The sequence below is a fragment of the Oculina patagonica genome, chromosome 7 (assembly GCF_052425735.1).
Source record: "Oculina patagonica isolate OP01 chromosome 7, crgOcupat, whole genome shotgun sequence".
Classification (NCBI taxonomy): domain Eukaryota; kingdom Metazoa; phylum Cnidaria; class Anthozoa; order Scleractinia; family Oculinidae; genus Oculina; species Oculina patagonica.
Genome location: NC_135764.1, coordinates 20,274,399 through 20,290,245, shown reverse-complemented (window position 1 = coordinate 20,290,245; position 15,847 = coordinate 20,274,399). Strand labels below are relative to the sequence as shown.

The window sequence follows — 15,847 nt, the reverse complement described above, 5'->3', positions numbered from 1 at the left end:
CCACCCATATTGTAATCTGATGGCTCGGTTACCAAGTCGATTTCTTCATGTCTTGACTTGACACGTACAGTGAGGATAAAATTGCTTTTTTCTCGAATCGATTGTGTATTCACGGAGCAAGATAGCTTAAAAATTAACATGTATTGGTTTACGGGAAGCATTCCTGAAGCCATTGGAGAATCAAGGAGGAAGGGATTGGTATTCATCGTTTATATTGAAGGTAAGTTATGTCTTGAGTTAAACGAAATAGCCATGGCTTGTTACTGTAGGTTTACACCAGACGTCACAAATATATATTTTCATTATCAATCTTAAATCGTTACCTTGGCTTTACGATTTTTTCACAACCCAGCTAATTTAAGTGAAGCAATTTTAATTTAGAGCTTTCCAATTCTGGTTATTTAAATTGTAATTGTATAACATGTTATTTTTTACATGATCATTATATCCATGCATATTTTTGAACAAAGAAAAAGGAAGTAAGCTGTTTTCCTCGTTTAACAGCTAATGCTTTTTATCTCTTAACAAAAAGCATTGCTATACATGTTGAATAGTGTTGTAGTATACATGTTGTATAATTTATTTCTCAACTCCACATGGTTTTAGTGTGGTTCTGATGAATTCATGCAGTATGCCTTAAAATCTTTGGGTTCTTACCTTTTGTGTCAAAAAATCGAGAAATTTGAGTTGGAAATTTTTTTGGGGGGGAGAAAGCATTCAATATGCGATTGAATTTCCTGATTTTTGTGGTAAATGATAACGGTTGACTTGCTGATGGCCTAGAACTGGTGTGTACAAGAGGCCACACATACCGGTAAATTAAACATGGACGGCAGAGCTTGGGGGGGGGGGGGGGGGGGGCTTTAGCACCCCCAGAATTTCCGAATAAATATAGACTTACATGTACTAAGAGAAGAGTCTTTTAAGGCCCCCCACTTCAAGTCACTAGTCAGCGCCCCCAGTTGAGAAAATGCTCCGCCAATCCTGTTAAATTGAACACAAAAATACATTCAGTATCTCCCCAATGGAAAAATGGGACAATCTACCCTTATCTCATACACCTCTAAAATTAATTATTTCCCAATGGGAACTGCTGAACAGGGTGTTCTGAAAACGTGCTTTCCAACTTTAATTTATGGATTTTTTGTTAAATGGTGAGGGCTGGTTTGCACCAGTGATGAAGGAATGGGAAGCGTTAAACATGAGGACCTTTATGACCCAGTGAAAATCAGTAAAAGGAAATGAGAAGCAAAATAGGAAGCTTGGCAGAATCGTAATCGAAAGGATCAGAAGAGTCTTTCTTCCATTTCCAATTTCGAATGTCGGGGGTGGGGGGAGGGGGATTTTGGCTGATTTCACATGTTATTATGGTTAAATCTGAAGAGCTATTTGTTTTTTGATCTACCATTTACTAGGGTTCTAGACCCCTTGGTCAAAATAATTTCATCTACAGAAAGGAGAGGGAGTGCTTTAAATATATAATTTATGCATATGAATTTTGTCAAGTCACAATGTTTTAGATGTAAATCTACTTGTATGTGTACCATTTGATTTTTTTATCTAACTGAAAAAACTCTGTTTTAGGAGATAATGAAGACACACAGAATATGAATACAACATGGGAAGATCCCAAGGTATATGTTCTGTACATTATTCTAATTTATACAGTGGAACCCCGATATAACGATATGCCAAGGGAGCAGTAAAATTATATCGTTATATCGAGGATCGTTATATCGGGGTTCCACTGTACATGTACACTCAGTTTTGTTGCGTTGAGTTCCTAAACATTTATATCAAAATTCTCCTTTAGTTAGTTTTTTTACACATTCCTCTTTGTCATCTTGGGAGAATTTGTTTTTAGACAAAACACATGTCCTAAGAGTGCTAGGTCCTTCAATTCACAGATTGTAACATACCTACAAGTTAATTGCTTTTGTTACTTTCTTGTGTTGTGCTTCAGCAGGTGCCACTCAAGGGCAGTCATGCACCTATTTTAAATCTTATGAAAAGTCTTATGACAGTAAATGCTGAATGTGACAGCTCAAATTTGCTTGTGCCGTTTTTCGCATCAGTTACAGTGAAGAACAGTGGATTTTTGACATACTGTAAAATCCTGGTTATAAGCCCCCCTGGTTATGGGCCCATCTACCTGGAAACAAACAAAAAAATACATCTGGTTAGAAGCCCCCTTCCCCCCCCCGGATACAAGCTTCCTTCCGCTGGATGACAGTCCTGAACATGGCTAAATGTTGCTTTATTATGACTTTAAAACTTAAAAACATATTTTGATCAACACTGCTTTGGCTCATTTGGCATGATTTCGAACTATTGTTTTTTTCATTTTGCTTATATAATCCCCCCTTAATATACATGTAAGCCCTCCCATTTAAAAGACCACTTTAAACCCCTTACAAAGTTGTATAAACCCAGGGCTTATACCGTTTTTTCTCAATTAAACGCCCCCAGCGTTTATTTCAAACTTGGCTTGGTGGACCCAGTGTTTATTTGAAGCCGGCGTTTAATCGGGGCCCGGCGTTTATTAATGGACTACAATTTTCTGTCAATATTTAGATTGATTCATTGTTACCGATCTCCGAGACCAAGGAACAGTTTGTCGAGGCGGGACGATTTTTCCCTTCGTTTTGCCTCGTTTTGTCCCTGGGTATCCAAAGTTGATAATTACTCTAAGGTACAATATTGCGGATTGATCACGTTTATTTTGCAATCAAGATTTGTGTCAAACAGAACATAATGGTATATGAACAAGAAAGGAGCATGCAAGTAAAGGTTATAGGTACAAAGTCTTAAGTTCATAAACGGCAATAAACAAACGCTGGAGGGATCCTCGAGATTTCATCGACTAACCCAAAAAAAGAAATGCGTCAGTCATGAAGACAGGAACACGAACACTGCTGGGTTTCATTTTGTTGTACAGCGTCCATCCTAGCTTTGTTACGCCAGACTTTTCCTTTGACGGTTATATATTGAAATTTCCAAAGCATACCATACTAGTATGTCATAGCAGCAGTGCCATTCAAGAGAATATAATTACTTGTTAGCTTGACCTCAAATAAACGCCCGGACCTTGAACAAACACCCCCGTTGTTTATTTAAAAATTAGCAAATTATTTTGACCTGGCGTTTATACGAGGCCAGCGTTTAATCGGTTCCGGCGTTTAATCGAGAAAATACGGTAACTAGGATTTAACTGTACATTGTATGTAAGTACAACATAAGTACCTGTACTTCCAGTGCACGGTTCTGCAGGGTAATAGCGTCCCTGGCCTTGAAGAGCACCAGGCTAAGTTAAGTTTTGGTTATAAGTAATTTTTTCTAATTAAAACCCCAGCAGTTTATAATTATTCAACATATACAATCATGTAACTTACAAGCAAATAGTTTTATCAGTTCAGAAAAAAACTGACACTCATCAAATTCAGGTTGCAGAGACACTATCAAAAGAAAGATGTGTGGCAATTAAACTGGATCATAAGAGGTCAGTAGGGAAAGAGGGATTTCTTGTTATACATACAAGGCTTCACTGTCAGTTCATCAAACTGCTTTACAATTCATGTACCTGTAGTAATATTTTGAGTAGTAAAGGTTAGGTCTAAAGACCCCAGCAAGGTCACAAACCTGGCCTCTTGATCCAGAGACTAGTGCACTTACCATAAGGCCTCTATGCCTTGGGGGACCATTTGTCTTGAGTTAAACATGTGAACAAAGATATATGGCAAGAACAATTTACATGCAAGATAATAAAGCTTCTGTTAGTAAATATTTTAATCTGACTGACATGCAGTGACAAGCAAATTTCATAACCTGGTATGTACCTGTGGTTACAATCTTGCCAAAGGGGGGGGGGGGACACTTGACCAAATGTCAACAAGTAACAATAAAATTAAAATTCTTTTGAAATGTGGAGACATTTTTCACTGTTCTGATCGCATGTCTCCATAGGCCTGGCTTAGTTGGATCAGATTCAGATTTTTTTTTTTTATTATTTCACACTATTTGTTGTGGGGGCTAGGGGAGAGAGGGAGATGAAGTCAATAAGACAAAGTGTCTCAAGATGTTTGGCTGGGAGTTATTGTAGCCTAATTATTATTTTACTACAGGTACAGTTAAAGACTACAATTATAGTAATTTGTATGATATAAGTACAAATAGCATTTTTATTAAATTTTAATAATGCTATTTCCGGTTTTTCCTTCTCTTCCTAATATAGCGAGGACTGTGCACAATTTTCCAAGCTTTGTATCCTTTTTAAGCAGTTTCAAATTTTAGGCTGAACATAACTAACCAACCATGTAGCCAGTAACTATCATACTGTAGGTTGAATTACTGTCAGTACATGTACATGCAACTTCCTACATGCCTCAAATGTGAGATATAGGACCTTTTTTTTTGCACAAACAGCTCTAACTCATATGGATTCAGTCAACATTCTTTTCTTTTGCATACAGTATGCACTGTTGTTCTTAGTTGATACTACTGTGGGTAATCAAAAATTCTTTGGGTTTGGCTGTTTGTTCACATTGTTTGTACAGATAGAAACTAGTGTTGTACAGCAAGAGAGAGGAATGGGCAGTTGCGGAATCTACGAGTAGTCCTTAATTTCCTACCTTACCTACAGGGAATTTAAAATTGGCATCAGAAGACATTTTTAAGAAGAAACTAAAAACTTATCTTTTTAAAGAAGCCTATGACATTTAATTTTTATTTCTTATACACGTTTACTTTAAGTCCAGTTAAATAATCATGATATTTTTAGTTTTTAAAATTTTTAACTTTTAAAACTTCACTCTCTGCATGTATAGATATTTTAGCTCAATAGATTATTTTTTTATATTTTATTCTTATATTTTAGCATAGTTATTGTAAAGTGCTGTGAAAGATTAGCTAAATAGCACTATAGAAATGATTATTATATTATTATTATTAAATACAACAGCCTGTACACTAGACCCAACATTCATCATCAGGCATACTAGATAGTCCTTAACTTGCTATCTGATTTAATAAGACCCCATTGTTTGTGTCCCTGCAACATACTTTATTGGTGATCGTGGTTTGCCGCTAGAAGTTATAGGTGGAAGCCTTCCAGTTGATGAGTTTCTTACAAAATCAAACAAGGCTTTAGAGGTAAAGAATAACTAAATAAATTTACATGTACTGTACATGTACATGCACTGTTCCCTTTATGTGGGACACACAATCCTCGATATTCATATCCCCAGATATCCCCCAGTTTTGGCTGTGACTTAATGAGTTTAGACTAATCTTTAATGACAAAAAATAGTAGATGGATGGGTAACTTACAGTAATTTGGTGTACTTAATAATAATATAATGCTATTGGTATAGGCTATGGTGGACAGGCCAAAGTGTCCTATAGGTGTCACAGCTTATCGCAGTTTTTTCAGTTAAGATGAAGAGACAAGGAGTATTTCTCTTTCCCTGAATGGGATGCTAGTCCATCACAGGGTTACCCCCAGCCATAAATTTGTCAAGGTACATGTATACATTTATGCACCTGGTTAAAGAGAGGCAAGTATCTTGACTATTACCACAACACGATGACCCTGGCTAGGATTGTACCTGGACCACCTGATTAAGAGTCCAGTCACTTAACAATTAGGCAGCAAGCTTGAGGTTTCTTTCGGCTTTGCCCCTCACCAACTATCTTGAAGTCAATAGAAATGGAGAGAGAGCCAACTAATTGTTTTAGCATAACCCAGTAACTGAACTACCCACCCAGGCAAGCACTATTCACACAGATTGCTAAAATTGATTTATTGAAGTTTTTGATAAAATAAAGCAAAAAACTGGGCACCTGCCCTGAGAGCCATCTATCAATCAATAGACTGCACCTGTGTAGCCAATCAGCCTGTGTGTTTTACCAGTAGTCAGTTGTTATAAGGGTTATGGTAGTACCCATTAGCCCACAGCACCTCCCACAGTAAATATTATTTCTTTTTCTTCATATTTTTGAAACACTCCTTTTCAGACTCACCTAAAGACAACAACCAACAATGTCACAGTACAGGCTGCAGCCCGCAGTGTACCGCAAACCAGTGAAGCTTCAAGTTCAACCCAGCAGACATCAGCCAGTAACCCACCTCAAGAACAACCTGCATCACCTTCAAGCCCTGAAGCCTCAAGTAGAGACACAGTGGCTAGACCAGGACCATCAGATGTAAGGAAAAACGATAACAAGGATTTTTGCAGTCTGATATACTGCAATTCCAATAATTATTTTTTAAAATAAAGTTATGAACACATTCAGTTCCAAACATTATTTAAGCGTGAAAAAGTGCACTGTGAAATTCTTTTATCCAACTTCATCTAATGTGTTATCTGTCTCTCAGGAACCTCCAAGAAATGTTGAACAGGAGATGTCTGTAAATGAGAGAGTTGAAAGGTTAGAGTCTACATGTAGTTTCTGTACAGTACCAGTTAAAATACATAGTGAAACATTCTTATGCTCAGCATGTGTAATGTTTCACCATTGTGTTATTGTAGCAAAGAAATCTTGTGTCAAAAATGTTAATTGGTGGGTATCAATCTCATGTTTAGAGCAAAACAGCTTATTGAACAGAAAAGACTTGAGAAAGAAGAAGCTGAAAAGCAAGTAAGTTTAGTTTTCATGTTTATAAATTGCCTTATTTTATGTTGAATTTAATTTTATAGTTTATGCAGTTATGTATTAGTCCAAAAGAAAACAGTTGATATGGCTGATTAGCAAACCAAGTAAGAGAAACGTTTTCATTTTAGGAAGCCAAAAAGAAAGAATCTGAGAGGCGTAATCAGGGGCAAGAGCTTATAAAAGCCAAGCGTGAGCGTGAGGAGAGAAAGGCACAGGACATTGTCAATCAGATCAAGGAAGACAGAGCTAAGGAGAAAGCTCACAGGGAAGCTGTGCGGCAACAAATTGCAAGGGACAGGGCCGAGCGAGAGGCAAGGAGGCAAAATGAGCTGCAGGAGAGGCAGCGTGCTCAAGCTGCAGAAGCAGCACCTTCAGGTGCCATGGCGGGAAGCAGTGAACGACAAGGGAAAAGCGATTGGTAGGTAGACTGTGTTAAACTGTAGTTAGATAAACAAAAGTTTCATGTTGCTCTGGATCCACCACTTTGTAAAGCGTTTAGCAGGGTGTAGACTATATAGGTACATTATTCGTGTTTTGGCATTGCGTACAGAGCATCTCTCATCTGTACATTCTAGGGCTCCAAGGTTTAAATTTCATTGTAAATTATGTAAAATTACAGTGCGTAAACATCCAGCTAAAAATCTTCTCTGTTAAACTGAATTACCACTCATGCATGCACAAGAAAGAAAATAAAAATGGCCTTTACTCACAGTTCTTAGTAATCATTCTACACTTGAATTGGGAGTTATTTTGCAGTTGGGCATTATAAAGGGTATCAAATTTTGATATCTTTCCTTCAATTTGCGACACACATCTCTCCTAAGTTTATGGGAGTACCCACTCCCCGAAAAGAGGACAATGATGGAAAAACTACTGTTAATTAAGCCAGTCAGGATAGCAATTGTATGTAAAATGTAAAATGTATCTTTTGTTCTGTTCTAGTACCTCTGCTCGTCTCCAGTTTCGTCTTCCAGATGGCAGTTCAGTAACAAACACTTTTCCAGCCGATTCACCATTGGAGACCATCAGACAGTATATCATCACTGTAAGTTACTTTAAAATCAAGCACTGCACATAAATTCTCTATACTGCCTTCAATGCATTTTGTTTAGATAAGCTAAGGAGACTATGGGTTCCAGTCAAACAGGCTGGTTCTCTAAATTATGACCTGCCCACTTCAATTTGTTAGAAAACGTAATCAAGCAAGGGGAAGCCAAGTCTTAACTTGTTGTATTTTCTTTGTTTTCCACAAACGGAGAGCCGGACAAACTGATAGCTGAAACTAGAAATTTTGTCTAGCCACCCATGCTGGGGAATAATGGGTTTGAAAGTAAAGCCATTTTTGTTGTGTTACTTTTCGCTTCTCGTCTGCCCAATTAAGAAAAAAGAGGGCTCGGTATCATTCGTTATCTTCTTAAGAGAATTGGCCATTTTCAGTGTAAAACGTCACGCCACGCTCTTCTATAGTACTACAATTTATTCCACACTCCATTCATACAATATTTGAGTGATTATGAAATACTATGATGCTTGTGGCCATAATTTTAAAGACTGAGAAAGCACACGTCTGATTAGTTTATCCTTATTTTTCCTTTTAATTGACAAATTAACTCAGCAACTTGGACCCAGTACCAGATCAGTGACACTGTACACGACCTACCCCCGGCGGGAACTGACTGATGAAGATCTGGTGAAGAGTTTGGCCGATTTAGGCTTGGCACCGAGTTCAACTCTAGTAGTTGCGTTGGTGAGTAAGCGATTTAATTAAGCTAAGTAATTTTTTACTAAGTGCCATGGCTGAATGGTTTGTGTGCTGGACTTCAGATCCGGGCGTTTCCAGGTGCTATCCCTGGCTGGGGTCACTGTGTCGTGTTCTTGGTCAAGATATTTTGTTCTCACAGTGGCTCTTTCCAACCAGGTGTATAAATAAGTAATGGCAAATTAAATGTTGGGGATAGGATAAGCTTTTTCAAGCTTTCACAGCTCTATGTGTATACTGCTTATTCACTGCTGGTTAACATCGGCGACGAAGAGATTCTTTGATTCGTACTAGCCAATCACGAAACCAAACACTGTCGTCCTACGAATACGTCATGACTCGTCAAATGTTCGGAAAGCTCTCGAGTTTTTGGCTTATTCGTTGACTAGAAACAAAAGCTCCGACGTAAGTACACTTTCCGACGAATATGCTGGTTGTAAACAATTGTTTACTTTTAGTTTTTATTTTTATTTTGTACAGAAAAGCAGCAATGCCATAACACCATCAGGAGGCTCGTCATTCACCGAACTGTTGTTGTGGATTCTCTCGCCTCTGTTTACACTGATTAATTTCCTGAAGGCTTTTCTGTTCGGCAGCCCTGATCAACCTAGAGGAGCTCACAATCCTTCTTCACGCAGACCAGACAACACGCCACAGTCACAGCAACCAAAGTAAGTCGTTATGTTTGTGCACAAGTTTCCTGACTCCTGTAGAAAAGTGACAGAGATTCTGGTCGGAAATTTTAAGAAGAAACCCTTAAGAAACTACTATGTTATCTTTGTTAATTTTGGGTGTGGTTCGAGTCGATTGTTTACCCCTGTAACAAGAACCAAGCTGGTGAAAACCATTCATACCGATTTACAAATGTCCAGCGTGTTCATTAAAACAGACTAGAAACTCAACATGTTCTGTTGGAAATGTGCAAATCCGATTGGCCCTCTCATTATTCCCTTGTCATTGATAAAACACAAACGCGCGGGAAAGTAACTCATTATTTGTTAGCTAAAAATACTAAGATTTTGTAGATTTTGGACTGTGTTTCTTTAGTGTCTACTTAAACTGGCCAAGCCCTCGTTTTGTATTAGCGATAGTCTACGTGACTATTATGTAAAATAGAAAACCAAAAAGCTCGATTAGGAAACTTGGAAATTCATTGAAAACTCGGGCATCGTGGTTATTATTTTAGGGGGTTTAATAATCCCGTTTAGTCGTATCTTCCATAATACATGTATTCCTTCCAAGAACTTGAGTCTTACTAGTTGACAGTCAGAATAGACTGTACTAGATTGACGCCGAAACTTTCATTTGGTCATTTTCCAAAATTCAATATATTTAACTTTCTTTTTCCTATTCCTTTCTGTTCTTGATAAATCCGACCTCATTTGCTGAAGTTTGCAGTATGCACGTGAATTTGCACAAAAAACGTAAAAGTTTCGAACTTGGGGTTCTCCCCTCCCTCCCCCCGGATTGTGTGCTAATCAGTGTTATTGTTGTTCTTTACAGTTCCGGTGTTCGTAGGAGAGGTCCGGGGGGTGGCTCGACTGTAAAGGAACAAGGCGGCATTCATCGACTTCACAACGGAGATGACGAAGACAATGACAACAATACATGGAATGGAAACTCCACTCAGCAGATGTAATTCAAGATGATCCAAGATCCCTGAAAATATAAAGAGTATAATTATTCTGTATTAATATTGCATTTTAACTGTCATGTGAAACAAATCTCGACATCATCTGTCACGCCAAAGGCCTAAAAAACATAGAGAATAAACTCAGTAATACAGAACGCTTAAAAAAGAAGCCAAACATTTTCATCAGCTTGTTTTAGCATCGGATGAGACAGGAGTCGTATGGTCTGTAACGCAACATTACTTCCTTGTGTCACGCAATGTCTAATTTCCAAAAGACGTTGAAGCGTTTCATAATGTTGGTTGGAACAAAATCCAGTCTAATGTCTAGGGTATCAAAAACCTAAACTATGATTCCACAAGTTGTATAAATCTTTTTGTAAAAATCTGGTACAAGAAGTTAAAAAAATGACGATTTGATTCAAGGTGCTGTTGGTTGGTAGTCAAGATAATGTGAACATTCAGGTTTCCTCTGCAGCCGGCCGCCATCTTGGTTTACAAGGAAAACCTGTAACAAATAACAAATACAATTGAAATAAAACATTTTGAGTTCTAATATTATTTTTCTCACTTTACTTTTGTGTAGGTTTGCAGCCCTACCTTTAACCCTTTCAGTTCGTTCCAAATGCGTAGTTCTATTTACTGTAGACTGCAATACAGTTCGTTTTTTCTAATGGCCAAACGCGGCATCTTAAAGAGGTCTGGGACGAGCGTGAAAATTTCGGGTGTGACTGGGGAGACATTTGTTTGAATATTTTTCTATTTAATGGGCTCGATTTCCGCTGCTCTCTCTCGAGTTCTGTATTTGTCCCCCACCCCCCCCCCCCCCCCCCCCCCCCGCAAAAAAACGTTGCTCATTTGCCCTCCACTGCCAGCCAGTTCTTCTAGTCTATTTTTTTCTTCTGGTCTTCTTGGGTAGGGTAATATGCGAGAGATTCCGTTTTCGCAAGCTAAACGGAGGGTTGCCAGTTCTAGCTTGTGCTATTGTAATTGATGAGTTAACTAGATCAATATCCTATGTTAGTTACGTGAAGTCGCCTTCAGAGCCGTTTGGTCGTCACTAAACACTTCTCTGAACAGATATCTGAATTCCCTCGTCAGGTAATGGATTTTCCTATAGAATTCCCTCGTTAGGTAATGAATTTTCCTATAGAATTCCCTCGTCAGGTAATGGATTTTCCTATAGAATTCCCTCGTCAGGTAATGAATTTTCCTATAGAATTCCCTCGTCAGGTAATGGATTTTCCTTTAGAATTCCCTCGTCAGGTAATGAATTTTCCTATAGAATTCCCTCGTTAGGTAATGAATTTTCCTATAGAATTCCCTCGTCAGGTAATGGATTTTCCTATAGAATTCCCTCGTCAGGTAATGAATTTTCCTATAGAATTCCCTCGTTAGGTAATGAATTTTCCTATAGAATTCCCTCGTCAGGTAATGGATTTTCCTATAGAATTCCCTCGTCAGGTAATGGATTTTCCTATAGAATTCCCTCGTCTGGTAATGAATTTTCCTATAGAATTCCCTCGTCAGGTAATGGATTTTCCTATAGAATTCTATCGTCAGGTAATGAATTTTCCTATAAAACCATGTGTGTATATATGTAACTTTCTTCAATAAAACTCAACATTTAAACTAAAAGTTTCAATGAATGGTTTTTAGGCCGCAAGTTAATACATTGTTGAATCGCAAAACAATATCAAGGTGGAGAAATTTCGTGTGTTGATTGGCAACTTCTGTCACCAGTGGATATGATACCAATGGTTCGTGTCAGCTGTGTTGGATTTTCAAACTAAATGACTTTACATACTTCTTTGCCTCTCCCACGCCCAAAAAGACAACCGTCTTGCCGCGTTCTCGCTTTCACTCTTGGTGAAATCACTTCCGCATTATAAAACTGGTTCATAGATTTGCTGAATTGCTCCAGAATATGTTGGAAACACTCTAAATAGTGAGTACAGTTTACTTCTGGCATGCAGGAGTTGGTATTTTTTAGCTGTTATTTCATCTAAACTAAAATTCTTAGCAGTGTAGAGCGCGACTCCTTTCGAGCTGATCGCAAAGGATCACAAATGATTCCGCCACAATGGGTAAAAGACGGCATAGGAAATCAAATTACAGAACTAAAATCTGAGCATAGTGTACTTCAAGTCCTTATCAACACTGAATTTCTATCAGTTTAAACTTTGGCTTCCATATCATCGCTCGATTGCGAAGAATCGCAAGAAAATTCGAAAACTGGGGTGAATATTTTAAATATTCCGCGACGGTCCTTTTTACTTAACTTCCTTTTGCCCTTCAAAGCACCAGACAAAAGCAACCAGTTATAGCCAGATAAAAAGTTTCATGAAACAGTTTAAAAATAGTTGATCTCGCAGGGGCGGATCCAGGGGGGGTGGATTGGGTGGCTAGCCACCCCCCTTGATCAACCAGAAAAATGAAAATAAACATATTAAAATAGAAAATAAGGACAATGTCCATCCACCTTTCACAGTCAAGTAAAGAAAGGCCATTTTTCAAAAATAGGAGATTTTCGACAGCCTGTTTTACGAACTTCTGGCTTAATGTAACAAAACATGTGTGTATAATTTGAAAAAATTAGATTCCTCTTAACTTTCAAGAGTTAATCCATTAGATTATCCAGTTGTTTTAGCCTTGCTGGAATGATTTTCTTCTCCATTTACATCTTTTTTAGCGAGTGTTTGTACCGGTTTTTTCTCATTGAAGCGATTTCACAAACAAGCAAAGTCGCCAATGTTGTCCCCAGGCCACTTTGCAAAGGGCAAAAACTTTTCACGCACGTGGGTGAGCAAAAAACGCATATCTGTTCTTTCCTGTAAGTTCGTGACCTGTCAACTTTAAATTTCAATCACTGTTCATTTCATAAGAACTAGACTTTTTCTCGGAAATATAACTCAAGGTAAGTTGAAGAAAGAATATTTTGCCAAATTTTCAAGGAAAAACAGTGGTTTAATAACTTAATTAAAAGCTGTATAAAGCTGCTCAGAATCACGGAAATCACGTCTAAGAGGCTTCAAGTTTTCAAAATTTTCTGAGGAGGCATGCTCCCAGACCCTCCTAAGGGGATGGAGCCTTCGGCTCCATTAAATATATGGGCCTCACATCCAAAATCATTTGCACTCCCACTTTCAAAAAACTGCCTAAAAGCCCAACCCCCCCCCCCCCCCAAAAAAAAATATATTGGTAAACAGCCACCCCCCTTTGAAAAATCCTGGATCCGCCCCTGTCTCGATGAAAACAACAAAGTTTGGTATATTTCCAATACTTTTTTGCTGATGTAATTCGTTTTGAACATAATTTTGAGATTTGTCGGCTTATTTTTAATTTTTTCTCTGGCTTATTGCCCGAATTCTGAGCATTTTCCCGAACAAATTGGCGCTGCGGGGGCTGCAGCCCCCTCGCCCCCTGGCCTCGTACGCCTATGGAAGCCGCGACAACGAACGGCCCAGCCGCGAGTGGCTCCCCCATGAGCCACTCGCGGCTGCGCGGCTCGTTGTCGCGGCTTCGCCGCTTGCTTGTAGGCGCTTTAAAACCTAACAATACCGCCAGCTACGCAGGCTAGCAGTTCTTTCATTGCCATAACCTCTCTTCTTAAATATTTCTAAAGATAAAGTTCAACATGTAAAAAAATATTGTCCAAACTATCGTTTTAAAGATACTTGGCATTTTCCCAGCCTATTGCTTTCTCGAAACTCCCAATACACAGTTCCAGTTCTATTGTTTGTTTGTTTTTGTGATTCCCCATCCTCGGAGGGGGGCGAAACGAAGGAAAACTGGGCAGAAATCGTAGCGACGAAAGGTTTCAAGAACGGCACTTTTCCTTCGTTTCGCCCCACTTACTGCCCCTGGGTCTCCGAGGATGGTGATTCCCAGGTCGAGAAGTGAAAATTTTCCCAAAAATCCCAGTTCCCATTTTTCTCCTTTGGCGGGGGTAAATGTGAATTTGAGTGAAATTTTAGGAGGTTTTAAGAAAGGAAAGGAGGAAGAAAATTGTTTTTGGAACACCACCAACACACAACAGTTAACCCCCACGCAAAAGCACTACAGGTTGCCAGGGGATTGTTTTGGTATCCACCTACTAATTTTTAATTTTAAAGTCACACTAAATCTTTAATATTTCTTGTTTATCCAAATTTTACTCCTTTGTAAAAAAGCTAACTCCTTCCTCTCCAAAATCCCCAGAATTCACCAAAAAGATGCACAAAACACCGCAAAACATAGATTTTTGAAATAGGCAGAGAGTTTTTGGATTGCTTGAAATGCTAACAAGATATCTGCATTAAACCCACGTTTAAAGGTGGAAAAAAGGCTTTAACGTGACCCCTCCCCCCCCCCCCTTGATCCCGTTTCCCGTTTCCCGTTCCATCGTCAACTTCATCACGTGCTTATCATTATGTGCTGAAAATAGACACAAACGTCGCTATGTGCTCTGCACGCGATTTGCAATTTCAGTTTCACTTGACTTCCACCCCAAACTGGTTCATTGTTTAGCTGGCCTGCTGAAGTGCTCCAGAATAAGTTGGAAACATTCTCATTAGTAAGTATATAGTTTATATTTGGCATGTTGGAGTTCAGGGCCCCGTTATTCAAAGGCTGGAAGTGGATAAATCGCTATCCAGTAAATGGCGTAGTTTGTTTTTATTAACAACTGACCGATAGCGTGTCCACCCTTCGAACAACCCAGTCGAGCTATTATGCTGTTCAACTCTCATGGAACCTAAAATCAGGAGAAATGTAGTCGATGTCGTCACTTCAATCCTTCACTTGGGGTAAATACGAAATATGAAATCAAAGCCAAAAATGCTTAATCTACGTGAGCGCAGTACGCACTAAATTTAATCACATAACAGGATCGGCTATCAGAACTTTGGCTTCCACATGATCGTTCGATTGCGAAGATTAGAATCTAGCAAAAACGTGGCGACAGTCTTGTTGCATTTCAGAAGAATCAGTGAGAAGAATGCTGGCTCTTACAGAGCACCAGATGAAATGACGAAATCAAGCAATTCTAGCCATCACAAGCGATCGGCAGTGATGATACGGAAACCACTCTTCAGAAGCTTTTATGTACTGTACTGGTGTGAAGTGTTGTCTTGTTTATAACAAAAAGTTCAATATACATTTTTACACACGGCTTCTTCTTTAACCAGACAAAACTGACCACCTCACCGATGAACATCGGCAAGTTTTCCGTAAGGTTATCAATAAAAAGAACTAGTACTGGTTTCGATACTGATGGTAAAATACCTGACTGTGCTACAAATGCAAACTGCAGACTTCTACTCTCTTTTAGCCTGAATAACAGTCCAGTTGGCCTGATTACCGCCCCGGTTAGCCTTTTTACGGTAAAGTTAGTTCTCGATAATGGTAATAATAACACGACGGTCTGCAGTAAAATTCACGTAAATGAAAATACCCGTCCATAGATATTCACAGTCACATTGTGAATGTGTGTGCTCCCTACTTGATTACAAGCGTTGCCGCAAAATAAATTTTCGCTTTTACCGACGTATTGGCGACCTCTCAATGTAGTCTGATGTATTTTGTATGCTTTTTACAACTGATTTTAGTAGCTCTTTATTGTGGAATTATTAAAATTTAAGGACAAGATGTTTACATTTCTATTGCTTTTCTGTCAGAGAATTTTTCAAATCGTTCCTTTTGGGCGAATACGTATTTCACTTCTTGCTTCACATGGATTGCTTCTCTTCTTCTATGATGAAGTAGTATTATCAAAACAGTTTAAAAATAGCTGCATTTGATGTCGACGAATTTTCTACCATTTAATG

The 15,847-nt window shown here is 38.6% G+C and overlaps 2 protein-coding genes across 2 annotated transcripts in view; both read left to right on the top strand.

Annotated features, from left to right (window-relative positions):
* The first annotated feature begins 39 nt into the window (after nucleotides 1–39).
* Nucleotides 40–10,598, top strand: LOC144659541 (UBX domain-containing protein 4-like). Its single transcript, XM_078519998.1, has 13 exons — nucleotides 40–220; nucleotides 1,585–1,634; nucleotides 3,444–3,499; nucleotides 4,232–4,260; nucleotides 5,030–5,148; nucleotides 6,013–6,201; nucleotides 6,374–6,426; nucleotides 6,582–6,636; nucleotides 6,780–7,069; nucleotides 7,594–7,696; nucleotides 8,267–8,398; nucleotides 8,891–9,081; nucleotides 9,914–10,598. The coding sequence occupies exons 1-13, from the start codon at nucleotides 139–141 to the stop codon at nucleotides 10,047–10,049; spliced, it is 1,485 nt and encodes a 494-aa protein (XP_078376124.1). The 5' UTR covers nucleotides 40–138; the 3' UTR covers nucleotides 10,050–10,598.
* A 3,753-nt stretch (nucleotides 10,599–14,351) lies between these two features.
* LOC144661082 (uncharacterized) overlaps nucleotides 14,352–15,847 on the top strand; it is an 11,217-nt gene continuing 9,721 nt past the window's right edge. Inside the window, exon 1 of the mRNA XM_078521789.1 lies at nucleotides 14,352–14,595. The gene's annotated coding sequence lies outside the window, so the exon portion shown is untranslated. The remainder of the gene's footprint in view (nucleotides 14,596–15,847) is intronic.

Excerpts from the sequence above, each read along its gene's own strand:
- LOC144659541 (XM_078519998.1), top strand. The coding sequence starts at position 139 with ATGTATTGGTTTACGGGAAGCATTCCTGAAGCCATTGGAGAATCAAGG. Across the intron at positions 3,500-4,231 it reads ATTAAACTGGATCATAAGAG|CGAGGACTGTGCACAATTTT; the intron begins GTCAGTAGGGAA and ends TTCCTAATATAG. Across the intron at positions 8,399-8,890 it reads CAACTCTAGTAGTTGCGTTG|AAAAGCAGCAATGCCATAAC; the intron begins GTGAGTAAGCGA and ends TATTTTGTACAG.